We start from the raw sequence: 26,225 nt of genomic DNA, 5'->3' as shown, positions 1-26,225 counted from the left end.
CACAGGATAACAGCTTGGGGTGAAGGATCCCAGACTCCCTTTTTCACATGCTTCCTTTCCCCACTCCCCACTCCTTTCCCTCTTCTCCCCATATCTGAGGGCTCCATCACACGGATGGAGAATTCCACATCAATGCCAGTTCTTTCCCCATCCGGTAGCATTGCAGGACTGGGCCGTTCTCTTTAGATGGCTGTCCCCGTCAAGTTATTTTCCATTTCTTTCCTTCTCACGAGGCTGGTGATGCTGCTTGGGGTGTAGCGATAATTCCTCCCTGGTTCCGGCCCCTTTCCCTCCCCTTGCACGTTACTGGTGGATGGGGACTTACACGCTGCAAGTCTGCAACCCTCACCACACTTACTTGGGAGTAAGCCCCACCGAACTTACTGGGGTGCTCTGAATCAACAGAGAATGTTGATTCTGAGCTTGGTGGGGTGGGGGATCAGATCTGCATCCCTTCGTTGCAGGGAGGCATTTTACCCTCTTCTCCCTCCAATGAAGAAATACGCTCAAGCATTTCAATGGCAGACACACGGTTTGAGAGCAATGCCCTTCTTTGGTGCCGTCTGGTGCTGCTGAGCGGTTGGCGCGCTGCGCTGCAGCCAGGAATTGGGCAGTTGGGCAGGGGGGTTGCCTTGAGGCAAAGTGGGAAATCTCCTGCTGAGGGTAGGGTTGGGTCTTTCCTTCCTCAGCAAGACTTGAGTGGAGGCAGGAGTCGCCCTCAAGCCGTGTGCCCTCCCCTCCTTGCAAGGAAGGGAGCGCGCACAAGCCCTCGCGCCTGTCAAATCTGCCCCAACCCATTCTCGATGCCTTCATCATCCTGACCAGGCCCCCAACAACCGAAAACAAAAGCCCACAGCTGGTTTCTTCCGCTATTGGAGAATTTCACAGAGAGGTCACGGTGCTCCTCTTTCGTGGGCTGGAAAAAATACATTTTTTGCATTTGGGGAAAACACGGGGTAGGCTGGGAGAAATGGGGTATGCTGGTAGGCTGGAAGAGCAAAAGCAAGATGAGGCAGTGGGAAATGCTGAGGTGAAGAAAAATAGAGCAGAGGATACTCCTTGGGAAAGGGTGACAGTTAGGAGAAGAACTAGACGCCACTCTGCACCAGTGGAAGCAGTGGAGCTGTGGAACCGATTCCAGGTACTTGCGGATGAGACTGGAGGCCAGCCTGCAGAGGAAGAATCACAGGGGACCCCGCATGAGAGTGAGCAAGAGGCTGAAGGTCAGTCAAACAGAGGCGATGAAACCCAGGCCTACAACAAGAAGAAGAGAAGAGTGGTAGTAGTGGGAGACTCCTTGCTGCGTGGGATCGAGACCCAAGTATGTCGCGAAGACCCGTGGATTTGCCAGGTGTGTTGTCTCTCGGGAGGACGAATTAGAGACGTGACTGCACTCATAAAGCCCACTGACAGGGATCCCTTTCTTCTCATCCATGTGGATGAGAAGAAAGGGAAGAAATTTGTTCCATGTGGGAACAAATGATACCGCCAAGCGGAGCTACGAAGAAACCACTTCAGACTTTGAAGCTTTGGGAAGGAAACTCAAGAACTTTGGGGCTCAGATAGTTTTTTCTCTCATCCATCTTTACAGTAAAAAGAAGAGGGATAGAAAGGGAACGAAAAATACTCTGGGTGAATGACTGGCTACGAAGGTGGTGCCGACGAGAGAGATTTGGATTCTGGGACCACAGGCTATACTTCCTGGAAGATGGGCTGCTGGCAAGGGACGGGTTGCACCTCACAAAGGCTGGGAAGAATATGTTTGGCCACAGCATGAAGAACTTCATCAGGAGGGCTTTAAACTGAATCCTATGGGGAAGGGAGATGTAATGTTGGGGGTAACAATGGACCTAGGCGCATGCACTGCAACGGAGAGAACAGCTCTGATAGCGCCCAATAATAGTCTTCAGACACATGTAGGTAGAAAGCCAGACTATGAAGCACATGGTCTTCGATGTCTGTATACTAATGCCCAGAGTATGGGAAACAAACAGAACAAACTTGAACTCTTAATACAGGAGGGAAATTATGACTTGACAGGTATAACTGAGACTTGGTGGGATGACTCTCATGACTGGAATACAGCAATTGAAGGATATCACTTGTTCAAAAAGAACAGGAGGAACAGAAAGGGAGGTGGGGTTGAACTGTAGGTGAAAAATACATATCTCTGCACAGAAATACAGGAGGAGGAGCTTGGTAGCCCCATCGAGAGCACCTGGATCAAAACCAATGGAGCAAAGAAGAAAAGGAACCTGGTGGTCGGAGTCTACTACCAGCCACCCAATCAAAGAGAAGACGAGGATAAAACTTTTGAAAAGCAAACAGCCAATGTTTTAAGGAAGCATGATGTAGTAGTAATGGGGGACTTCAATTTCCCCGATATTTGTTGGGAGACAAATTCTGCAAAACATGGCCCCTCCAGGAAATTCCTGACTTGTGTGGTGGAAAACTTCCTCCTACAGAAAGTAGAGGAAGGAACTAGAGGATCGGCTATTCTTGACTTGATCCTAACCAACAGAGATGACTTAGTGGATAAAGTAGCACTTACAGGCACTCTGGATGAAAGCACATGTTGCACTTGAGTTCTTGGTTCTAAGGGAAGCAAAAGCTGAGCGTAGTGAAACGCGTACCCTGGATTTTAGGAAAGCTGATTTTAATAAACTCAGAACAATGATCAGGAAGGTCCCATGGCAAGCGACGCTAACGAGAAAAGGAGTCCAAGATGGGTGGGAGCTTTTAAAAAAGGAAATTCTCAAGGCACAATCACAAACAATTCCAACAAGAAGAAAAGGTGGAAGACAACAGAAGAAGCCAATGTGGCTTCACAAAAAGCTTAGGGATGACCTGAAAACAAAAAAGGACACATATAGGAAGTGGAAAGAAGGCCAAGTAACAAAGGAAGAATACAGGCAGGTAGCACAGAATTGCAGGGATGATGTCAGGAAGGGTAAAGCTGAGAACGAGCTGAGGTTAGCGAGGGATGCTAAAAACAACAAAAAGGCTTTCTTCAGCTACGTACAAAGTAAAAGACAGAGGAAAGAAATGGTGGTTCAGCTATTAAATAAGGATGGCAAAACGATAACAGATGACAAAGAAAAGGCAAAGGTGCTCAATTCCTACGACCCCCATGGCAAAGGCGAAGTGCAGGCTGAAGGGGCAGGATTGCAGCTTGCGATCAATAGGCATATGGTCAAGGAACACCTAATGACTTGGAATGAGTTCACATCTCCAGGGCCAGATGAACTGCATCCTAGAGTCATAAAGGAACTGGCAGAAGAACTCTCAGAACCGCTGTCTATTCTCTTTGAGAAATCATGGAGGACGGGGGATGTGCCAGTTGACTGGAGGAGGGCTAATGATGTCCCTAACTTCAAAAAGGGTAAAAAGGAGGAACCTGGGAACTACAGACCAGTCAGTCTGACATCAATCCCTGGGACTATTCTGGAGAAGATGATAAAGAAATCCATCTGGAAGCACCTTGACAACAATGCTGTGATTACTTAACGCCAACATGGATTTGTCAAGAACAAGTCCTGGCAGACAAATCTGATCTCATTTTTTTTTATCCAGTCACCTCCCTTGTGGACTGTGGGAATGCTGTAGACATCATATACCTCGACTTCAGCAAAGCTTTCGACAAAGTGCCCCATGATCTCCTGATGAGCAAACTAGCTCAAAGTGGGCTAGATGAAACAATGATCCGGTGGATCCACAGTTGGCTACAGAATTGGACTCAAAGGGACCTTCTCAAACTGGGGAGAGGTCACGAGTGGGGTACCACAGGGCTCAGTCCTGGGCCCAGTGCTGTTCAACATTTTTATGAATGACTTGGAGGATGTGTAGGGAATGCTGATCAAATTTGCAGATGACACAAAATTGGGAGGGATAGCTAATACTTTGGAAGACAGAAACACAATTCAAAGTGATCTGGATAGACTGGAGCGCTGGGCAGAAAACAACAGAATGACATTGAATAGGGATCAATGCCAAGTTCTGCACCTAGGAAAAAGAAACCAAATGCGTAGTTACAAGATGGGCGATACGTGGCTCAACAACACTACAAGTGGGAAGGATCTTGGAATTGTAGATCACAAGCTGAATATGAGCCAACAATGCAATGTGGCTGCAAAAAAGGCAAATGCCATTTTGGGCTGCATTCATAGAAGCATAGCTTCCAAATGCCGGGAAGTACTAGTTCCCCTCTACTCAGCACTGGTTAGGCCTCACCTGGAGTACTGTGTCCAGTTCTGGCCACCACGCTTTAAGAAGGATGCAGACAAACTGGAGAGGGTTCAGAGGAGGGCAACAAAGATGATCAGGAGACTGGAAACAAAGCCCTATGAGCAGAGACTGAAAGAACTGGGCATGTTTAGCCCTGAGAAGAGAAGACTGAGGGGAGATATGATAGCACTCTTCACGTCCTTGGAAGGTTGTCCCAGAGAAGAAGGCCAGGATCTCTTCTCGCTCATCCCAGAGTGCAGGACACGGAAGAATGGGCTCAAGTGACAGGAAGCCAGATTCCGGCTGAGCATCAGGAAAAACCTCCTGACTGTTGGAGCAATACGGCACTGGAACCCATTACCGTCTGTCATGGATGCTCTGACCCGGATCCCTGCATCGAGCAGGGGTTGGACTCGATGGCCTTGTAGGCCCCTTCCAGCCCACTGTTCTGTGGTTCTAAATGGCGGGAGCCACCCCGGAGGGTAACGGCGGCGTCCACGGAGCCCGCAAACTCCTGTGACGGGGCCCCCTCAATGGCAGGATAAAGGCTCCGGGGGAAGGAAGCCCAGCCCTGGCCAGCAGCTGATCTTAACCCGAGAAGGGCTGGGGCTGAGCCCCGCGGACGATGTGACCTGGCCCCGGCCAGCGGCCCGTGGCGGCACGGCGCTCCGGAAGAAGAGCCGTGCCCGGCCAGGCCGAAGGCCCGTCTCCGGCGGGGCTCTCGCCCGGGCTGCAGCGCCCGGCTCGTCTCCACACCGCGGGGCCTCCCGAGCACGGGCGCCCGAGGCTCCCGAGGGCCGCGGGCCGCTCCGAGCCGGCGCGGGGTCCGCGGGGCGCCTGTTCCGCCCGGCGCAGGCTCCCTCCCGCGGCGCGCCGCTCAGGAGGGAGCCGAGGGCGAGCCCGCCCCGCCCCGCCCCGCCCCGCCCCTGGCGGCGAGGGCCCGCTCCCGGGCCGCCGGCCTGGCGCCCCCCAGCGCGTCGGACTGCACCTCCCGGCACGGCCGCGGGAAGCCGGGCGACGCAGCGCGACACGCGCAGCCAGGGCCGCGAGCCGGCTGGGGTCTGCGAGCGAGGCAGCAGGCGCCCGCGGGAGGCGGCAGCACTTCGCGCGCGCCCAGAAGCGCCCTCGCTGCCCCGCGCCCGTTTCTCGAGGGCGCCGCGGGGAAGGGTCCTCCTGGGCACGCGCGGGGGTGGCGCGATGCCTGCCGGGAAGCGTAGTCTCGGCCGGCCTTCCGCCGCTCAGCCCCGCCTGTCGAGTCGCGCAGCGAGCGAGGCATGCCGGGAGTTGCAGTCCCGGCGGGGTCAGGAGGGCTCGGCTCGGGCTGGGCTCCCGGGGCTCCGGCGGCGGCGGCCCGAGCGAGCCATGCAGAAATACGAGAAGCTGGAGAAGATCGGAGAGGGTGGGCGGCGGCGGCGGCGGGCAGCTCCCGCACCAGGAGGGGGCGGACAAGGCGGGAGGGGCCGCCTTGCCCGCGGGGGGGGGGGCGCCGGGGATGCCTCGCCGTGCTGCAGAGCTCGCTTGGCCGGGGAGGGGAGGGGAGGGGAGGGGAGGGGAGGGGAGGGGGAGGGGAGGGGGAGCTCGCCGCACTTGACGCCCGCGAGCGACGGCGGGGCGCTCGGGCAGCCTGGCGGGGCGGGATGAAACGAGCCCGCCCCGCCTCGCCGGCCCCTCGCCGGCAGCTGTGCCAGCTCTGAATCTCCTCGCCGTCGGAGAGGCGCGGGCGGGTCAAGTGGCCAAACGAGTAACTCGCCCCCCCCGCCCAGGCACCTACGGGACCGTGTTCAAGGCCAAGAACCGGGAGACCCACGAGATCGTGGCGCTGAAGAGGGTGCGGCTGGACGATGACGACGAGGTGCGGCCCCCGCCAGGGCCCGGCCCGGCCCGCCTGCGCCCGAGGACCTCCCCAGCCCCACGTCGCAGGAAGCGGCGCTCTGGGATGCAGCTGCCCCTCTGAGCAGCAAGAGCCTCTTGTCCGGACTTGGCCCGAAGCGCGGAGGGCGCTGCCCCGGATGCCCTCAGGGGCGGGGCTGCCCCTCTCCCGGCCATTGGGGAGGGGGGCGGGAGCATGCCCTGTAGCCCCCCGCGGCCCTGTGAGCCAGAGTTCCTCACCAGCACCAACCTCAAGGCAGATGCAGCAGGGGCCTGGGGCAGCTGTAACAATAACAGCGTGCGTGCTGCATGCTGAGCACGTGCAAAGTGCATTTCTGCGGGTTTCCTCATACACCAGGATTTGGAAGCCAGGCCTGCTGTTGCTCTGCAAGGGGTCCCGAGGCATCCGCCTGCTCTCTGGAAGGCCCATCTGCTCCCAGCCGAGCTCCCTCGGCAGTACAGCGCAGGTGTTGAGCATTCTGCCAGGGACCCCAAATTCCTCTGTAGTTCCTATGATAGTTAGAACTGGCTCAAATGTGGAGCGGAGACGGTCCATAGAACCAGGTGGCCGGCATCAGCCAGTCAAGGCGCGTGGGGATTCTCCACTAGGGAACCTGGGGTCTGTTTAGGGCCCTTTTGGCCCCTTGGGTTCTGCCTTGGGTGTCCCTCGCAAAGACTGGGGAGGGGAGCTTGATCTGAATCCTTGAGGGGGGCCCACTGTCAACGTGATTCATCGCCTCCCCCCCTGTCTCATAGGGTGTCCCCAGCTCCGCCTTGCGGGAGATTTGCTTGCTTAAGGAACTGAAGCATAAGAACATCGTCAGGTGAGCCTGCTGGATACGCGGGGAGGGGGGCAAGGGGGCGGAATTTCAGCCCCCATCTTGGAGTGCCGAGGTTTTGGAACATGTGGTTGGCTAAGAAGCACAGGCCTGCAGCGTTTCAGCAGACTGTTACAATGAAAAAACTCTAGTCCACAAAAAGTTTGGCCACAATAAATCTGCGGGCCTTTAAGGTGCCACTAAATGGGACACTGTGTCCCCCCCTTTCAGAGATCGGCAAAGTGGGCACAGCTTCTACCCTGCTTGTTAGAATCAGAGTGCCGGGTGCCCTGGCTTTTCCAGGCGGAGGGGGCATATTCATGAGCTTACGTTGGAGCCACCAAGCAAATAATGAAATGGAGATGAGAAAACAGGAGGACGCAAGAGACAAAGCATCGTTTCTGGCTGTCCCTAATTCAGTGCTTGAGGAGAACTTTGGGGGAAATCTCTGGGCTCGGAGCCCTGTGCCTCCTCGGAGCAGGAGAACCAGGCTGCCCTGGTGGCAGCGTCACCAGGCCTGCTGTGGCTTTACAGCATGCAGGCAGAGCGTGGGGAGGAGAAGATGGGGCCATGTGTGCCCCCCGCCCCCAGAACGCTGCCGGCAGCCCTTCTCAGTCCGGCGCTTGGCCAGGCTATGGGGCAGAGACGTCTCGGTGAACTGCTCCCAGCTGACCCTCATGAGCCTCCTCCGGGCAGCGTCCCGTGCTGTGGGTCACGCTGTGTCTTCCAGCCCCATTAGAGCACCTGGTGGGGCGTCGAGGGCGGCTGCCCCGTTTTCCTCCATGCAGGCGGAGGGGGCCCTTGAGGGGCTGTCCCCTGGAGCCCTGCAGAGTTCTGTGCAGTCACCGAGGCTCTTTTCGCGTGCACGCAAAGCCCCAGGAGAGGCCCTCTGGCACTCGGAACGTGGATGTTGCCAGTGCCGTGATGATCCCCACGCCAGCCCTCATGGAGTGACCGAGAGTGGCTCCGGCCATCCATCCGCGGTCTTTGGCAGCCCTGCGTCAGGTTTCCCTCACCTGGCGCCCTCCAGCTGTTTCCGACTTCAGCTCCCATCAGCCCTAGCCAGCAGGGCCAGTGGTCAGGAAGGCAAGACACTGTGGCCCATAACGTCTGGAGGGGGCCCGGTCAGGGAAGGCAGCCCTGGTTGAGTAGATGCAGCGAACGGATGAGGGCTGAACCCAGATCAGGCAGAAGGGGTGCATATGGAGAAGGGGTCTCTAGCCAAGGTGCCTCTCTCCCACCCTTCAGACTGGGTGAGGAACCCGTGGGTGCGCAGGGGCCCAGGCCCGCTTTGCAAGGGCCTGGGGCAGAAGCACAGAACCCTTCTGTCCTGTGGCGGTCTCAGCCCCGCTCTGCTGGTCGGGGCTTCTGTAACTCCAAAGATGTTGTAACCACGGGAGCTCGTGAAGGAGCAGGAAGGGGTCCAGAGGCTGCTCCGCAGGTGAAAGCAGCCTGCCCCCCCCCGGCAGTGTGCGATCACGCCAAAAGCCACGTGAGTCTGCGCTTGGCGAAGTAGCGCAGGAGCAGGCACAGGGCTGGGGCCGCGGGGGTCAGGCCAGAGGCGAGTTCCTGGTGGCCAGTTCTGGTCTCCGGCCTGAGCGTTGGGCTCCGGGTGACGCCATGAGCCGGCTCGGTTGGTCCACACCCTGAACTCTGTGGGTGCTCTGTTGAAGGCTTGGACTGCAGAAGCAGCGACTGCCCTCTTGCGGGAGGTCTCAGCCACACTTAGTGTGTCCCTGTGAACACGGACGAGGCCTGCTCAGCCTCTGGCCTTCCTTTTTTTGGTTTGGAGGTCCTGCTTCTGTGCCCACCAGTGAGATTAATTTGGTTGGTGAGCATGAGGGACAGGGCCTTCGTGGAGTTGTGGAACTCCCTTCCAGTCGCCTTATGCTTGGCCCCTTCAGCACAGGCTCTTAAGAGGCTCTTGAATCCTTTCCTCTTTGGAGCAACCTCCACATAGGAACTCTGCGCCTATTTGATGTGGCAAATGTAGCTTATAGCATCCCTTTTTATGCATCTCTTTGTGAGGGTGGGCCCTAAAAGTATCTTATAAATATTTGAATATATAAATAGCACATTTCCCCCTCCTCTTGGGTTAGTAGAAAATTTAGAAAGACATTAGGTCTCACAACTTCTTCTTTTGTGAGTGTGAGTGTACGCAGCGTTGATCAAACTGGCTTTAAATGAAATCACTGTTCCAAAGTTAAAACAAAAATCTTTTCTCTTACCACCCCAATTACTCTTATCAAATAGCAACTTAGGACGCCCTCCTAGGACGATCTCTCTTCAGCAGGCAGTAAAATCTTGTCTGCGATGAAACCTCCCAAGTTTGCTTAAACAATCGACTTTGATGGAAAATGCCAATAAACCTTCCTGCTAGCAAAGCCCAGAAACATCCAGCATGGCGCTACCAGGACAGTGGGTTTACAGGCCTCTTATATTGCACATCATCCTGATTCATACTCCTGCACCCCCACCCACCCCCAGCTTGATCTCTCTCACTCTTGCTCATGCAACAGTAAGAGATCATGTCCTAGAAGGCTGGAGCTAATAACGCCTCATGTCTTACAGGGATGGTGATCACACAGGTTGGAGTGCCATGTATGTCATTCATTCCAGTTACAAAGAGGAATTGTACAGATGGCTGGCATCTGGCAATGTCCCATTGTGGGTTACCTGTGTCAGTAGAGATGGTCTCTGACATGCCATATTCCAGATTAAACTTCACTGTGACCGTTCCTTTGTTATGTTTCCAATCCAGGCTTGGTACATTACACAGGCTTGACTACTGTAATGTGCTCTATGTGGGGCTCCCCTTGAAGAGGATTATGACATTTCAGCTGGTGAAAAACATGGCTGCTTGCATTTTGGGAGGTGCCTGTGCCCATCCTGTGCTGCATCTATTGTGTCTGGAGCTTCTGGGCCCAATTCAAGGGTGCTGGTTTTAACTTTGAAAGCCCTTCACAGCTGGGACCTACATATCCCTCTCCCTGGATCAGCCCACCTGCCTGCTGTGCTCAGGGAACTGGGCCTTGCTCCATATGCCTTTGCTGCATCAAATCAGAATGGCAACAGCCAGGAGCAGGACCTTTCCTGCTGTGGCCCCTAGGTTCTGAGATGTTCTTCCTATTGCAGTGAGGAGGTGATCTTTCCCAAGGGTTGCAAAACATTCTGTTTTGACTTGCATTCCAGTTAATGCTCTGGTGTGTTTATTGATGTTGATATTTCACCTGATGTTGATATTTGATGTACTGCTCTGTGGCTTTATTTGCTGTTCTAATTTGTTTGTAAGCCACTTTGAGCATCTTAAAAAAGGAGGCTAGAAACTGCTTCAACAAACAGCTCTGTGCTCAGACGGAACGATGCAGCGGCTCCTCCCCAGGCCTCGTGCAGTAGCGGGGCCCTATTTGCCCAGGAGTTGGTGGAGTGTGGATCAGCCTCTAACAGGCAGGTCCCTGGGCAGTTGGCAAGACATTGGCGGGGATTCCTAACTCCCAGGGGGGTTTTCCAATAGCAATAACAGAATTACTTCCCTGCACCCTAAATTATACTGCTGGAATGAAGAAAGGGTGGGGTGGGGGGTAACCAGTCGTAGATTTTTGTGCGGAAGGGCTGCGGCCTCTGTTCAGGTCTGGTCCTCAGAACAAATTCCTGGGCTCAGAATTCTTTAATTCTAAGTTATATCCCTTGCGGCAGGCTCTGGTTGGTGGATTTGGGGGTTCTAGTAAAAAACAAAGTGGTTCCCACAGCTTGAGGTCTGCCCACCCCTGTATTAGTGCCCCCCCGCAGTTCTTCCCTCTCTCTGTCGCAGTCCCCCAGTTGGCTGAGCACTGCAATGCAGGGCGTGCGTGCATGTGTGGTTTCCAGTCTTTGCTCAAACTGGAGGATAGGTGGCAGGGGCTGGAAGTATTTCTCCCAGTGGTGCTGATTAGGGTGCTGTCACTGGAGTCCCTGTTGTTCCCTACCAGGTTGCATGACGTCCTGCACAGTGACAAGAAGCTCACGCTGGTGTTTGAATTCTGTGACCAGGTAAGGGTGTTGGGGGGCAGGGGGTGGGGAGGCTGTGATGAAGTCTGGTAAGAGTATAAGAGGAGCCCTGCTGGAGCACCTCATCCTGCCTTCCGCTGCTGCCAAGCGGATGCCCCAACCGGAAGCCCATGAGCAGGTGGGCAGCCGTCCTCTCCCACTGCTTCTCCCCAGCAATGGGCACTCGGTGCTATGCTGCCTCTGATCCTGGGGGCAGCACATAGCTGTCATGACTAGTAGCCCTTGAGAGCCTTCTCCTCTTCCAGGAGTTAGTCTTTTGGAGCCACCTAAGCAAGTGGCCATCACATTCCCTCCGTGAACTCTGTGCAGCACCTGTCCTAAATATCTTGCCCATCAGCCTCATCAGGTGGTCCTGAGGTCCATGCCATGAGAGGAGGAATCATAGAATAGTAGGGTTGGAAGGGGCCTACAAGGCCATCAAGTCCAACCCCCTGCTCAGTGCAGGAATCCAAGTCAGAGCATCCCTGACAGATGGCTGTCCAGCCTCGTCTTGAATGCCCCTAGTGTGGGAGAGCCCACCACCTCCCTAGGGAATTGGTGCCATTGTCGTCTTGCTCTCACAGGAATTTTTTCCTGATGTTCAGCCGGAATCTGGCTTCCTGTCACTTGAGCCCATTAGTCTGTGTCCTGCACTCTGGGATGATCGAGAAGAGATCCTGGCCTTCCTCTCTGTGACAGCCTTTCAAGGACTGGAAGAGCGCTATCATATCTCCCTTCAGTCTTCTCTTCTCAAGGCTAAACATGCCCAGCTCTTTCAGTCTCTCCTCATAGGGCTTTGTTTCCAGTCCCCTGATCATCTTTGTTGCCCTCCTCTGGACCCTCTCTAGCTTGTCTGCATCCTCCTTAAAGTGTGGTGCCCAGAACTGGACACAGTACTCCAGATGAGGCCTAACCAGTGCTGAGTAGAGGGAACTAGTACTTCACAGGATTTGGAAGCTATGCTTCTGTTAATGCAGCCCAAAATGGCATTTGCATTTTTTGCAGCCACATCACATTGTTGGCTCATATTCAGCTTGTGATCGACAACAATTCCAAGATCCTTCTCGCTTGTAGTGTTGTTGAGCTGCGTATCCCCCATCTGGTAACTGTGCATTTGGTTCCTTTTTCCTAGGTGCAGAACTTGGCATTTATCCCTATTCAATGTCATCCTCTTGTTTTCTGCCCAGTGCTCCAGTCTATCCAGATCACTTTGAATTTTGTTTCTGTCTTCCAAAGTATTAGCTATCCCGCCCAATTTTGTGTCACCCGCAAATCTGATCAGCATCCCCTGCACCACCTCCTCCAAGTCATTCATAAAAATGTTGAAGAGCACTAGGCCCAAGCCGAGGACCGCTTCTTCCTCCACTTCCCACATGCAACTTGATGAGCCTTTTCTCTAGACTGAAAAGGTCCGAATGTTGTATCCTTCCCTTGCGGGGAAGGGGCTCCAGGCCCTAGATTGCTTTGGTTGCTGTTTTTTGAGGGAAGCAGTCCAGTGGTAGCAAATTTCATAAGATGAGGAAAATGCTATGGAAAAAGGGAGAAAGGATAAATCTCCCTTCCATGCAGGCCTAAATTCTCTCCACTTGCACAAAATTGGGCATTTAAATCTTGAGGAGTCCTCCAAATCGTGAGAGGTATTGTGGGGCAGGGATGCACTTTCTCGGGGGGAGGGTCTGTTCAAAGGGCTTCCAGCACTGCTGGTGACTTCCTGCCCTCCTCCCTCTGTTCCTTCCAGGATCTGAAGAAATACTTTGACAGCTGCAATGGGGATCTGGACCCTGAAATTGTAAAGGTGAGATGGGATGACCCTGGCTAGTTGTGTGGGAGCTTCCAGGTGAGTCTTTTAGGGAGCCCTCGTCAACCAGCCTCAGTCATGGGATTTTACGGCAGATCCAGACCTTGCCGCCATCTTCCGCTCATCCCCCTCCCGTGTTTTCCCTCTGTTTCTTCTGGCTTTTCTCTTAACACAGGTGATCCATTGAGGAAGAAAAGGCAGAAAAGCTGCACAGTGATAGCAGTCGGAGGCCTCCCTCCACCTGGAAGCCACGCGCACAAGCAGCGTTATCATGTGGGCCGGCTGGCGCTCCCTCTGTCTTGCCCTGAGCTGGTCGAGCAGCCTCTGGGCTAGCTTGGCTACTGATGTCAGTGACTCCTTTCTCTCCCTGCAGTCTTTCATGTATCAGCTGCTGAAGGGTTTGGGGTTTTGCCACAGCCGAAACGTCCTGCACCGGGATCTGAAGCCCCAGAACCTGCTGATCAATCGGGTGAGTGTTTCGGGGTAAGGTGGGCACGGGGTTTGGAACGTAAGGACTGTCTTCCGTCAAATACAGAGATGAACAAGGATCAAGGCAGCTTCTGCAAAGGAAAGTCTTTTTTAAAAAAGAAACAAAAATCATTTAAAATAAGCCCTGCCTCACTAACTCTTTTGGTGTTCTTTGAGAGTGCAAACAACACTATGGCCAGGGCTGATCTGGTAGACACTGAGTTTGAACAGAACTCCGTGCCATGGGCTCTTGAGTAAATGTAACGGAATGAGAGGAGCAGTCCTCTTATGGAACGGTTAAGGAACAGAGAGCAAGAATCAGTGGTCAGTTCTTGCAACTGAGGGATGTAAACGGGGGTGGGAGGTGTCCCATGGGGATCTGTATCAGGCCTGATGCTTTTTAACTTGTTCACAGATGATCTGATGTTAGGGGGTGAACAGTGAGGTGGCCACGTTTGCTGATGACAACAAATTATTTAGGGTGCTGAAAACCAAAGCCAAGCTGGGCTGAACTACATATGACACTAAATGTGTCTCTGTAGATGTGTGAACATTTGGTTCATCCCGCCTCACAGCCAGCCCAGTCCCGGCACGTGCATATGCCACCCACCGAGGGTTTTTTGCTTCAATATGCATACCTTTGCATGTCCATATGCTTGTCCTTTTGTCACCTGCTTTGGGGAGATTCTTTTGAAGATCTTTGCAGAGCCAAATATATCTATATTTTGTGAACCGCTCAGAGAGCTTCAGCTATTGGGCAGTATAGAAATGAAATAAATAAGTAAATAAAAATATTTCGTAGACAATTAGCAGCCGTAGGGGACCCAATCAAAGCCAATAGGAACTTCCCTCCAGATGGAAATAGCAGCTTTGGGCGGTGAGGGGGGGTGTTAGTTGGGACTGAGGGCTGGTGGGGGAGTTTAATTCTCCTGCCGCACCCTCAGCAGCCAGGGACTTGACTGGGTCCCCCGAGGCTGCGATTTGCTCTTGAAAAAAAGATTAACACAGCTGGAAGAGATGCATTTCACTTCCTCATCTGCAGTTTGGCCTGCAAAGAGTTCCAAAGGCATTTCTCCAAAGCAGGTGAATGGACAACAGAACGGCAAATGTGGTCCAATGTAAGGAAGGTTTAGTGGGCAAAACACCCTAACTTAAGAACATAAGGAGAGCTGTGCTGGATCAGACCGAAGGCCCGCCATTTAGCAGCCCCCTGCCACCCCCAGCAATGGGCTGAGAGGCCTGCTGTCTCTGATCCTGGAGGGGCTACCTGCCATGAGAACTAGTAGCCCTGGAGAGCCTGATCTGCCAGGGAGGATACACGGGCTGGCCCTGAAGTGGCGAGGGAGGAGCGGAAAGTCCGGCTCAGTGAACTTTCAGCTCAGAATGGGTGATGAGGGAGAGGAGCTGGGGGGCTGAGGCCGACGGGAGTCTGAGGCAGTGGAAACCTCCTGTGCGGGTGGCAAGCGCAGCTCTCGTTGCAGCGGCCCTTCCTTGCGGGGGGTGCGGGAGGTCGGGCTGCTGGTCTCCTCCTGGCATCCACCATGCTCCCCGCACACCCCGGGCCTCGCAGCGATGCCAGGCGGCAGCCGTTCTCTGGGGGCTTGCAGGGAGAGGAGTTGCGGCTTCCACTCGCGGCAGCCCCCTTCTTCCCCAGAAAGCCCCCCCCCGCTGCGATGTCGTGTTGCTGGCGGCGGGTGCGGAGGCAGTGCAGCCAGATCTCAAGGCAGCACCACTGCTGTGCGGCGTCCTGGGGGATGTGCGCCCTGCCCTTCTCCCCAGGAACAGGGCGCTCGAGGCGGCTCAGGCCAGAGCAGCTCCCCACAAAAGACCCACCGACGGTCTCCCCGCCCCATCAGAAACGTTACTGGGATGCCAGCCCCACATTCGCCGCATGCAGGTGGGAGGCCACGGGGGGCTGTTCGTGGTGCAGCCCTGGCTGTTGCCAGTCCCGACGGAGAGCGTGGCGGCGTGGCTCCCCTCCGTGCGTGTGGGCTGGGGCACGAGGAGCAGGTGGTTCCCTGCTGAGGAAGGGGGGGCAAGCCATGGGCCAGCTGTCATCTTTCCCTGATCCCTGGCTGCTGCTTTGCGTATAGAACGGGGAGCTGAAGCTGGCGGACTTCGGGCTGGCCCGGGCCTTTGGGATCCCTGTGCGCTGCTATTCGGCTGAGGTGAGTGGGGCGGGGCGGCCCTGGCCACAGGCGAAGAGGGTGGAGGCAGGCCGCAGCTCCCACAGGGGCCCCTCCAGGAGGCAGTCCAGCCCTGGCGGGCGGCCCGAGTGCCCTGGCGGGCAGCCACGGGAAGCCCCATCTCTTGGCCTGCTGGCGTCTGGCTCTGGCCTCTCACTTGTCCCCCCCACGCACGCTCACCACGGGCCGCCTCTGCCACTGTGCCTGCCGAGACTGGCCCCACCAGGCAGAGGAGGTGCCTGTCCGTCGCTGGCCCTCCAGTTAGCTTTGGGCCAGCTCTTGGTGGGCCCCCCTCCTGGGTTTTGAGGCCTGGCCCCTGCCCTTCACCCCACAGGTGGTGACGCTCTGGTACCGCCCCCCGGACGTGCTCTTTGGGGCCAAGCTCTACTCCACCTCCATCGACATGTGGTCGGCGGGCTGCATCTTTGCAGGTAAGGGGGGGCAGGGGCTGCTGTGGGGCAAGCTCTCTGGGGGGCTGACCTCCTCCTCTCCGCACCCGCAGAGCTGGCCAACGCCGGGCGGCCCCTCTTCCCGGGCAACGACGTGGACGACCAGCTGAAGCGGATCTTCCGATATCCTTGGCTTTTGGCCTGGGCAGGGCGGGGCTTCTAGGGGAAGCGCCCTGGCTTTGCGGTGGGGGGGAGCCGGCGTCCCAGCAGCGAATGCTCAATAGGCGCCTGTGTGCGTTTCCTGGCTGCAGGGGGTCTGCCGTGCACGGGAGCGTCCAGCCCAGCCTCGGCCCCCGGGCGGAAGCCCTGCTCGGCACCCCGCCTGAGGTCTTGCCGGGCATCGTGCACTCTGCTGCAGGTGCTGCTGCTCTGGCTCTGCCGCTCCTCCTGCCCCTTCCCGAGCCGAGAGTTGGGGAGGGAGGCAGACCGCAGTGGCCGAGTGTGGCGTGCGGGGAAGGGTGCTGGCTGGGCGGGGGAGCCGAGGGCTGTGCTGGAGGCGGGGGCTTCCAGGAGCCTCAGGAGTCCTTCGTCCTGAACTCTTCCACGTTGCTGGGGACCCCGACAGAGGAGCAGTGGCCGGGGATGACCAAACTCCCGGATTACAAGGTGAGGCTCGTGCTCCCAGGCCAGAGGGGCGCTTTGGGGGGCTGGGGCAGGCCCTGCCCCATTTTGGGCGTTGGTCTTTGCGCCTGAGCCACCCCCCTGCGTGTGTGGGGTGAGGCCTGTAAGAGGAGGGGTTGGCAGGTGAGCTCGGGGGCCAGAAGGCCTCCCCCCCCACACCTGTGGCCCCTTCCGCTCCCTCGCAGCCGTATCCGATGTACCCTGCGACGACTTCGCTGGTCAACGTGGTGCCCAAGCTCAACACGACCGGCCGCGACTTGCTTCAAGTGAGCGCCCCCCACCACAAGCCCGGCGTCCCCCCCCCGGCAGCCCTGGCCAGGGGTTCTGGCAGGTCCCCTCGTGGAGCCCCCTGCCACCCTCCTGCGAGCCCTCGTCTTGCTGTGCTCCCGTCCCCGGCTAGCTTGCTGAGGGCGGGGGGCTCCTCGAGGGCTGGCTGTGGCAGGGTCAGCCGCCTTTCCAGGCATGGGGCAGAGGAGGGCGGTGGCCGGGGCTGGGAGGAGGCCTTTCCCTGCCCCCTGGGGCTCCCTCTCGGGGGAAGGGCCTCTGTCCAGCTCCCCCTTTGCTCCCCAGAACCTGCTGAAGTGCAACCCAGCGCATCGGATCTCGGCGGAGGAGGCGCTGCAGCACCCCTACTTCACAGATTTCTGCCCCCCCTAGGAGTCCGGCTGGCGCAGCGGGGGCACGCGGCCCCTCGGCACACGAGCCGCGTTTCACAATAGCTCGCCGGAGGTGCTGGGGCTGGAATGCTCATGGGACCAGCTGGGGTGTGGTGTGTGCATGGGGGGGGAATTGGCTTGGGGCCCCCACCCCTCCTGCAGCGCCTCAGCAGGTCAGTGGATTGACGGAAGCCCCTTGACGCCCCGGTGGTGCCCCGGGGGGGGGCAGGGGAGGAAAGGCGAGAGGTGGAGCTGGTGACTTGTCCTCGATGTGAATATTTGTGAAGTCTATAAAGTGCTGCTTCTCCCCTTTGCTCTGTGTCAGGCCCCTTCCTTGCCATTCCTTGGGGGAATTTTTGAAGGAGGGGAAGAGTGAGGGAGAGGATGTCACCCCACCTCAGTTCCTGCTCTGTTATTCCCCCACCCCACCCCACCCCACCATGGGAGTTCTGACTAGAGTTGGGGTTGGTGCTCCCCCTTGCTGGGGGGGGGGTCTGTCAGAAGGGGAGAGAGCTGTTCCTGGAGACGTTCATGGCAGCAAAGACGGGTGGGGGGAGACAGGCCAACAGCAGCACACGCCCCTGCAAAGCGTGCAACACGCAGGGTTTTTCCTCCCCCCACCCCCCATTTCTGACAGCCAGTGGTGACACAGCTGGTCAGTGAGCCCAGGAGGTTCTTCAATGGCACATGGGGGCTGGAGGGGGTTTTACACACAGGTGCAGGGGGTGGGGCGTCGATGAGGCGCTTGGCCTGAACTCAGTAGGGGGGTTCACAGGATGTGACTGCACACACATGCAGATGTGCTGGTCTTCCAGAGCCTCCTTCTGTGGGGGGGGGCATGGAGAGAAGGGTCTGTTCTGTGAGGCTCCCCGGAGGGGCTGCCCCCCTTCCTGGGGCTGGGCGCTCCCCAAAGAATGACCACGTGCCACAAAGTATCCAGCCAGGACGGCGTTTACTGGCAGCACTGCACTGCGTTTCCAGCCCCACGGCTGGGGCAGTACATGGGGGAGCCCCTCCTCGGTGCAGTGAAGCGGGGGTCTTCGGGGGAGCGGATCTCTCGGGTGCCTCAGAGCTGCCATCCTCTCCCCCAGGCAGGAGGGGGTGCCCTGGGGCTGGCCAGGCCCCCTTCCTCCTTGGCCAGGGGTGCGTGACAGTTCCCGCGGGCGAGTCTGGTGGGCGCGGAGGGGGAGAGACCGGGGCGCCCCCTTCAGCAGGCAAATTCCTCAAAGCTGCCTAGAGTTGCGTGACGAGGTAACGCGTTCGGGTTGAATCCGACACTGTCCGAGTGACTGCGCAGCGTGTTACAGGTGCTCTGGGGAGGGGGGAGAGAGAAGCTGCAGCGGGCAGGGGCTGGGCAGAGGCTCCTGCATGGCCCCTTAGCCCCCCCCCCCCCCGTGGCAGGCGGCTGCTTGGGTTGGTTTCATGGCACTGTCCAGAGGGGTGTGATGGGGGGGTGTTGTAGAAGCCCCCCTTGGAGCAGTGAGGCTGGGGGAGGTGGAGTGGGCCCCCCGAGCCTAGCACTGGAGCTTTGGGGACGGGGCCTCCCCAGCGCCGACAGGCCTGTGAAGGAAGCAGCAGGGTGGGCCATGGCCTGGTCACGGAGCCCCCCGCACACCGCTTGGCTCAGCACCAAAGCAGCAGCTCGTAGGGGACTCCCTCCCGGCCCCCAATGCAGGAGGCTGTAGGACGTGGTGTGGGATATGCCCCATCACCCCCCCTTTTCAGCTGGGCCCCCTGGGTCAGCGGGTGGCGTGCAGCTGCCGGTGCTCCCTCCATAGCCAGGCTGGCGTGTGCGCCCCACCTCCTTCCTCTCAAGGCTTGAAGGGGAGGGCTCTTTCTGCTGGCCCCAGGCCTCCCCTGCCTTGCAGCCCCTCCCCCTCTGCAGGGAGAAGTCTGCGTGCTGCTGCTTCTCCTTGGCCAAAGTGTCTGCTGCAGCAGGCACGCCTGCACACCTGGGGGCGGGATGGCGGTATTCACCACCCCCTGGCATCCGGCCCGTGGCAGGTCCCCCAGGCCCTCCTTCCACCTGATGACTGTGTGTCCTGCCTCAGAGCAGGGGCTGACCCTGGCCCTCTCTGGCTGTGCGGGCCTGTTCTCAGGGCTGCCCCACACTTTACTGGGGTGGGGGAAGGAAGAGGGCGGGGGGGGGGCTTTGCACAAGGGGCCCTTGGAGGGAGGCAGAAGCTCTGGGGCAAAGGCCACTGGCCCCACGGAGCGTCCTCTCGCGTGCGGGGCTGTGTTCCTGCTCTTTGCTGCTTTGGCGGGGCCAGGCCCTGTTCAGCCGCCACCCCGGGGTGAGGTGTGAGCCCAGCTGTGTCCTGTGCGTGGAGGGGCACGAGGGAGGGGCGTGGGAGCGGCCTGGCATCCCGAGGCGACAGGCCGGGGACCTCTCGTCTGCGCTGCTCTTGGGCGTCTCGGGGAAAGCCCTTCCCCATCCCGGCGGGGGAGCCCCTGGGGCCTTCAGGGTGCCCTGCCCGCGCTCTGCCACGGCGCGACAGCCTTCCGCGGCGGCCCCGCAGGCTGCTCGCCGCCTGCCTGGAGCGAGGGGCCCGTGGGCGCCAAGGCCCAGGCTGGAGCAGGTGCCGCACCAGAGCCCCTGCCTCGGACAGAGCACTGCCTCTCCCTCAGCGTTCTGCTCCCAGGCCCCAGCCGTGCCTGAAGCAAGAGCATCACGCTCCCTCAGGGAGAGGCCGGCCCTCCGTCGGGTGGCCAGAGCCCCTCAGTCAGGACAGGCAGCGGGTGGAGCAGGAGAGACCGGCTGCTGCCCCCCACTCCCCGTCGGGGAAGGGGACCCGGATTGCCACCCCGTGCCTGGAAGGGAGCCACTACCTGGGTGGACAGGGCAGCACCCCGCCTGGGCTGCAGGGGAGGTCCACGTACTCCTGGCTCGGGTGAGATGCAAAATGGAGACGGGGTGGGGATGCAGAATGGAGACACAGAGGGGCAAGGGGGCAGAGAGAGAGAGAGGAGGGAGGCAGAAACGACAATGAGGCAGATGGTCCCAGTGCAGCACGGGTGTCTCCGGCCAGAGGGCCCCACACTGGAAGATGGCACCAACGGGAAGGGGAGAGTGCCCCTGGGCATCTGCAGAGAGCCTTTCCCTCCCTCGCGCGCCCCTAGGGGGCACACAAACTAGGGTGGCGGCGGCGGCAGCCTCCTGGGAGGTGGGAAGTTTGCCTTCCATTCCCCCCCCTGCCCGTTTGGGAAGAGACATGGGGCAGAGGACTCCAGGCTCAGGTGGGAGGAAGCGGAGATCCTTGCCCCGGCACGCCCCGCCTGCCCCTTGTGTCGGGCTCAGGGTGGGCTCCCCAACGTGGGCAGGGCCCTCGAGGCACGCGCTTGCAGCAGAAGCGCCCCCCTGCCGGGGCGGGGCACATTACCAGGCTGTCGCTCTTGCTCCTGCCCCCTGGCTTCCTGGCCTGGTAGTAACTGAGAAGCTTGTCCCGCAGCACCTGCCAGGAGGCAGAGGAGAAAGAAACGGGAAAGAAGGACTTGGCTCCCAGCCCCATATTAACAGAAAGTGGGCTCCTGAGCATGCAGAGGGTCTTTCCATCACCCAGGAGAAGCCTCAGCAGGAAGTCGGCAGGGCAGGGCAAGGCAGGGGGTGCCCCTTTGGGGCAGATCTGGACCCCAGCACCTGCCTTCTTCAGGAGTGACTCTCAGGGGCAGAGACGGGGTGTGGAGGGAGACCGCTGGCCCAAGACCAGGCCAGCAGCCCTGGCTGGCGCCTTTTCTGCCGCCAGGGCCAGCCCTGCCTTGCCCAGGCTGAGGCGACCCTGGGGAGAGGGGGGGCAGCCGCGGGTGTCTCCGTGGGGCAGAAGGCTGCTCACAGCGCTGGCCCGGCCGTGCCTGCTCCGCGGGGGTGCTGGCTGGCCACCGTGGCTCAGCCGGAGCTGTCTCGGCCAGGGAAGGGCCCAGTGCTCCTCGGGGACCAGATGCTGCCATGGGACATGGGCAGCTCAGGAGGCTGCTGGCTGGAGGGGTCGAGTGGGGAGAGGCTCCTGGCCTCAGGGGCCAAGGTGCTTTGGGCCCCCCTTTAGACAAGCCCACACACTCCTCCCTCTCCTACCCCGGCAGTGCCTTTCGGCTAAAGATTAGAGTCACATGCCCGCCCCCGGACTGCATGTGCCCCCACTCACCTCGTACAGGTAGTCAAAAATCTCCAGGACGGTGAGGAGGCTGGCGCCAATGAACAGGCCCATCTGGCCGCCTATGTCCCCTGGGGAGGCAGCAGCAGCTTCAGTTGGGGCACTAGCACTCCAGCGCTCCCCCACACAAGCACCCCCTGCCCATCCACACCCCGCTCCCTCTCCCTCTCCCCCAGCAATACTCCTGCAGCAGGGATTCACTGGGAGCCTGGAAGCTCCCCCCCCCCCCGCATGCTCACAGTCACAGCTCCAGGAGGCTTTGGGGGCGGTGCAGGATGGCAGTGCACAAGCTCCCTCCCTCGTCCAGCCACAAGACCCCTTTAACCTTCTGGAGAAACACAAACGCGCTACTATTCAGACAGGCCTTCCAGGCCATTTTCACACTTTTCCCAAACTGCTGTTTTCCTTACATGCTACTGTTTGTGCTTTTTATATCATAGAATAGCGGCGTTCGGAGCAGCCTACAAGGCCATCGAGTCCAACCCCCTGCTCAGTGCAGGAATCCAAGTCACAGCATCCCTGGCAGGTGGCTGTCCAGCCTCGTCTTGAACGCCTCCAGTGTGGGAGAGCCCACCGCCTCCCCAGGTAACTGGTTCCATTGCCGTATTGCTCTAACAGTCAGGAGGTTTTTCCTGATGCTCAGCCGGAATCTGGCTTCCTGTCACTTGAGCCCATTCTTCCGTGTCCTGCACTCTGGGCTGATGGAGAAGAGATCCTGGCCTTCCTCTCTGTGACGACCTTTCAAGGACTTGAAGAGCGCTATCCTATCTCCTCTCAGTCTTCTCTTCTCAAGGCTAAACATGCCCAGTTCTTTCAGTCTCTCTTCATAGGGCTTTGTTTCCAGTCCCCTAATCATCTTTGTTGCCCTCCTCTGAACCCTCTCCAGTTTGTCTGCATCCTTCTTCAAGTGTGGTGCCCAGAACTGGACACAGTACTCCAGGTGAGGCCTAACCAGTGCTGAGTAGAGGGGAACTAGGACTTCCCGGGATTTGGAAGCTATGCTTCTATGACTGCAGCCCAAAAGAGCATTGGCCTTTTTTGCAGCCACATCACATTGTTGGCTCATATTCAGCTTGTGATCGACAATTCCAAGATCCTTCTCACTTGTAGTGTGGTTGAGCCACATATCCCCCGTCTTGTAAGTGTGCATTTGGTTTCTTTTTCCTAGGTGCAAAACTTGGCATTTATCCCTATTCAGTGTCATTCTGTTGTTTTCTGCCCAGCGCTCCAGTCTATCCAGATCACTTTGAATTGTGTTTCTGTCTTCCAAAGTATTAGCTATCCCGCCCAATTTTGTGTCATCTGCAAATTTGATCAGCATTCCCTGCACCTCCTCCTCCAAGTCATTCATAAAAATGTGGAAGAGCACTGGGCCCAGGACTGAGCCCTGTGGTACCCCACTCGTTACCTCTCCCCAGTTTGAGAAGGTCCCATTGATAAGCACTCTTTGAGTCCGATTCTGTAGCCAACTGTGGATCCACCGGATCGTTGTTTCATCTAGCCCACTTTAAGCTAGTTTGCTCATCAGGAGATCATGGGGCACTTTGTCGAAAGCTTTGCTGAAGTCGAGGTATATGATGTCTACAGCATTCCCACGGTCCACAAGGGAGGTGACTTGATCAAAAAATGAGATCAGATTCGTCTAGCAGGACTTGTTCTTGACAAATCCATGTTGGTTTTGAGTAATCACTGCATTGTTTTCAAGGTGCTTCCAGATGGATTGCATTATCATCTGCTCCAGAATTTTCCCTGGGATTGATGTCAGACTGACTGGTCTGTAGTTCCCAGGTTCCTCCTTTTTACCCTTTTTGAAGATAGGGACCACATTAGCCCTCCTCCAGTCATCTGGCACTTCACCCATCCTCCATGATTTCTCAAACAGAATAGGCAGTGGTTCTGAGAGTTCTCCTGCCAGTTCCTTTATTACTCTAGGATGCAGTTCATCTGGCCCTGGAGATTTGAACTCATTCCAAGTCATTAGGTGTTCCTTGACCATATGCCTGTCGATGGAATCTGGCTACAGGAAGCCAGATTCCGGCTGAACATCAGGAAAAACTTCCTGACTGTTAGAGTAATACGACATTGGAACCAATTCCCTAGGGAGGTGGTGGGCTCTCCCACCCTGGAGGCGTTCAAGACGAGGCTGGACTATTCTATGATTCTGTGATGTCATGCTGAAATCCTGCCCCTTCAGCCTGTACTTCGCCTTTGCCAGGGGGGTCATAGACCCTCTTTTGGGAGAAAACTGAGCCAAAGTAGGAATTGAGCACCTCTGCCTTTTCTTTGTCATCTGTTATCGTTTTGCCATCCTTATTTAATAGCTGAACCACCATTTCTTTCCTCTGCCTTTTACTATGCACGTAGCTGAAGAAAGCCTTTTTGTTGTTTTTAGCATCCCTCGCTAACCTCAGCTCGTTCTCAGCTTTAGCCTTCCTCACGCCATCCGTGCAATTCTGTGCTACCTGCCTGTACTCTTCCTTTGTTCCTTGGTCTTCTTTCCACTTCCTATATGTGTTCTTTTTTGTTTTCAGGTCATCTCTAAGCTTTTTGTGAAGCCACATTGGCTTCTTCTGTTGTCTTCCACCTTTTCTTCTTGTTGGAATTGTTTGTAATTGTGCCTTGAGAATTTCCTATTTTAAAAGCTCCCACCCATCTTGGACTCCTTTTCTCGTTAGCGTCGCTTGCCATGGGACCTTCCTGATCATTGTTCTGAGTTTATTAAAACCAGCTTTCCAAAAATCCAGGGTACGCGTTTGACTACACTCGGCTTTTGCTTCCCTTGGAACCAAGAACTCAAGTACAACATGGTCGCTTTCCTCCAGAGTTCCTGTAACTGCTACTTTATCCACTAAGTCATCTCTGTTGTTTAGGATCAAGGCAAGGATAGCTGATCCTCTAGTTCCTCCCTCTACGTTCTGTAGGAGGACGTTGTCCACCACACATGTCAGGAATTTCCTGGAGGGGCCATGTTTTGCAGAATTTGTCTCCCAACAAATATCGGGGAAATTGAAGTCCCCCATTACTACTACATCATGCTTCCTTGAAACATTGGCTATTTGCTTTTCAAAAGTTTCATCCTCGTCTTCTCCTTGATTGGGTGGCCGGTAGTAGACTCCAACCACCAGGTTCCTTTTATTCTTTGCTCCATTTATTTTGATCCAGATGCTCTCTATGGGGCTACCAAGCTCCTCCTCCTGTATTTCTGTGCTGACATATGTATTTTTCACATACAGTGCAACCCCACCTCCCTTTCTGTTCCTCCTGTTCTTTTTGAACAAGTTATATCCTTGAATTGCTGTATTCCGGTCATGAGAGTCATCCCACCAAGTCTCAGTTATACCTATCAAGTCATAATTTCCCTCCTGTATTAAGAGTTCAAGTTCGTTCTGGAGAACGGTGGAGAACTCAGCATTTATCCCTATTCAATGTCATTCTGTTGCTTTCTGCCCAGCGCTCCCGTCTATCAAGATCACTTTGAATTTTGTTTCTGTCTTCCAAAGTATTAGCTATCCCGCCCAATTTTGTGTCATCTGCAAATCTGATCAGCATTCCCTGCACCTCCTCCTCCAAGTCATTAATACAAATGTTGAAGAGCACTGGGCCCAGGACTGAGCCCTGCAGTACCCCACTCGTGACCTCTCCCCAGTTTGAGAAGGTCCCTTTGATAAGCACTCTTTGAGTCCGATTCTGTAGCCAACTGTGGATCCACCGGATCGTTGTTTCGTCTAGCCCACTTTGAGCTAGTTTGCTCATCAGGAGATCATGGGGCACTTTGTCGAAAGCTTTGCTGAAGTCGAGGTATATGATGTCTACAGCATCCCCACAGTCCACAAGGGAGGTGACTTGATCAAAACATGAGATCAGATTCATCTGGCAGGACTTGTTCTTGACAAATCCATGTTGGCTTCAAGTAATCACTGCATTGTTGTCAAGGTGCTTCCAGATGGAGTGCTTTATCATCTGCTCCAGAATTTTCCCAGGGATTGATGTCAGCCTGATTGGTCGGCAGTTCCCAGGTTCCTCCTTTTTACCCTTTTTGAAGATAGGGACCACGTTAGCCCTCCTCCAGTCATCTGGCATGTCCCCCGTCCTCCATGATTTCTCAAAGAGAATAGACAGATATCGATATCTGTCTGTCTGTCAAGAAGCCACCTTGAATTTTAATTTAAAGGAAGGCAAGGTAAACATCCAGGGGCCAAGGACACCTTTTTATAGGTACAAGAGGAACATTGTGGGCACAATCCTGCCACAGTTTAGCACTTTCCAATCCCACTGAAAATTAGCCACAAATTTTAAATCTCTGCTGCTGAAATCCATGGGACTGGAAAATACTGAGCCTTGGCTGGATTGTGCTCTTCAGAAGCACAGAAAACATTATGGCAGCTCTCAGAAAACCACTGCACTGAGAAAGCCCTCTTTCAATCCAGGTAAGCCACTGCAGGCGTAGAACTCGGGTGCCAAAGCTATGAAGGCTGTGTTACCCCCAACACTGCTATTCTGAAGAGTCACATTGCTCTTATATTGTGTACTTTCAGAGTTTTGAGCAGAATTGTCACTGGCTCTTTTATACCGCTTCCACTGCATGGTCCTTGGGGCCCATCATTTATCCCCAGCTGAGGACAGCACTTTGTGCATCTGATGAGGTGTATTGTTTTGTAGTCTGCAAAAACGTATCCCTGCTGAGCAGAAACCAACTGCAGAGGCTGAAGCTGGAAGGAAGAAGCTGCTACTTAAAGACACAAGAGCCCTTTAGAGCCTCCGTAGCGCTTTGCCAGTCCGTACCATGCCCAGTATGGACTGGCAAAGTGCTACAGAGGCTTTAAAGGACTGTTGTGAAGAAAGTGTATTTTAATGGGCAGGGGAAGAGACTCGTCGCAAATCAGGTCTGCACAAACATGGAACATAGAAAGCACTGGAATAGACCAGGCTGGCAACAACATCACTTGGATTCTCCATAAGACG

General features: G+C 56.4%; 2 protein-coding genes across 7 annotated transcripts in view; one reads left to right on the top strand and one right to left on the bottom strand.

Moving 5' to 3' along the window:
- The first annotated feature begins 5,512 nt into the window (after positions 1-5,512).
- CDK5 (cyclin dependent kinase 5) lies at positions 5,513-17,475 on the top strand. 2 transcript variants are annotated; one of them, XM_084859700.1, is made up of 12 exons: positions 5,513-5,623; positions 5,988-6,076; positions 6,850-6,917; positions 10,880-10,940; positions 12,676-12,732; positions 13,109-13,204; positions 15,297-15,371; positions 15,724-15,820; positions 15,892-15,961; positions 16,384-16,444; positions 16,645-16,725; positions 17,117-17,475. In XM_084859700.1, exons 1-12 carry the CDS (start codon positions 5,587-5,589, stop codon positions 17,372-17,374), a joined length of 1,050 nt encoding a protein of 349 aa, XP_084715826.1. In that variant the 5' UTR covers positions 5,513-5,586; the 3' UTR covers positions 17,375-17,475. The 2 variants fall into 2 exon arrangements, with proteins under 2 accessions (XP_084715826.1, XP_084715827.1); XM_084859701.1 differs by having other exon boundaries at positions 17,030-17,436.
- A 570-nt stretch (positions 17,476-18,045) lies between these two features.
- The window catches only part of ASIC3 (acid sensing ion channel subunit 3), a 32,611-nt gene continuing 24,431 nt past the window's right edge, over positions 18,046-26,225 (bottom strand). For 3 of the 5 annotated variants that reach the window (XM_084859699.1, XM_084859697.1, XM_084859698.1), the window contains exons 8-10: positions 21,255-21,334; positions 20,496-20,567; positions 18,046-18,427 (exon numbers count right to left, since the gene is read on the bottom strand). In XM_084859699.1, coding sequence (XP_084715825.1) covers positions 18,323-18,427; positions 20,496-20,567; positions 21,255-21,334 — 257 coding nt within the window. In that variant the 3' untranslated portion in view covers positions 18,046-18,322. Of the gene's footprint in view, positions 18,428-19,944; positions 19,998-20,495; positions 20,568-21,254; positions 21,335-26,225 lie in introns of all 5 variants that reach the window. The other 2 variants (XM_084859695.1, XM_084859696.1) reach the window with 1 other exon arrangement.

The sequence above is a fragment of the Heloderma suspectum genome, chromosome 5 (assembly GCF_057233095.1).
Source record: "Heloderma suspectum isolate Gila_16-S chromosome 5, 16-S_ref, whole genome shotgun sequence".
NCBI lineage: Eukaryota > Metazoa > Chordata > Lepidosauria > Squamata > Helodermatidae > Heloderma > Heloderma suspectum.
Note: the sequence above shows the minus strand (reverse complement) of the source record. Positions and strands in the feature narration are given on the sequence as shown.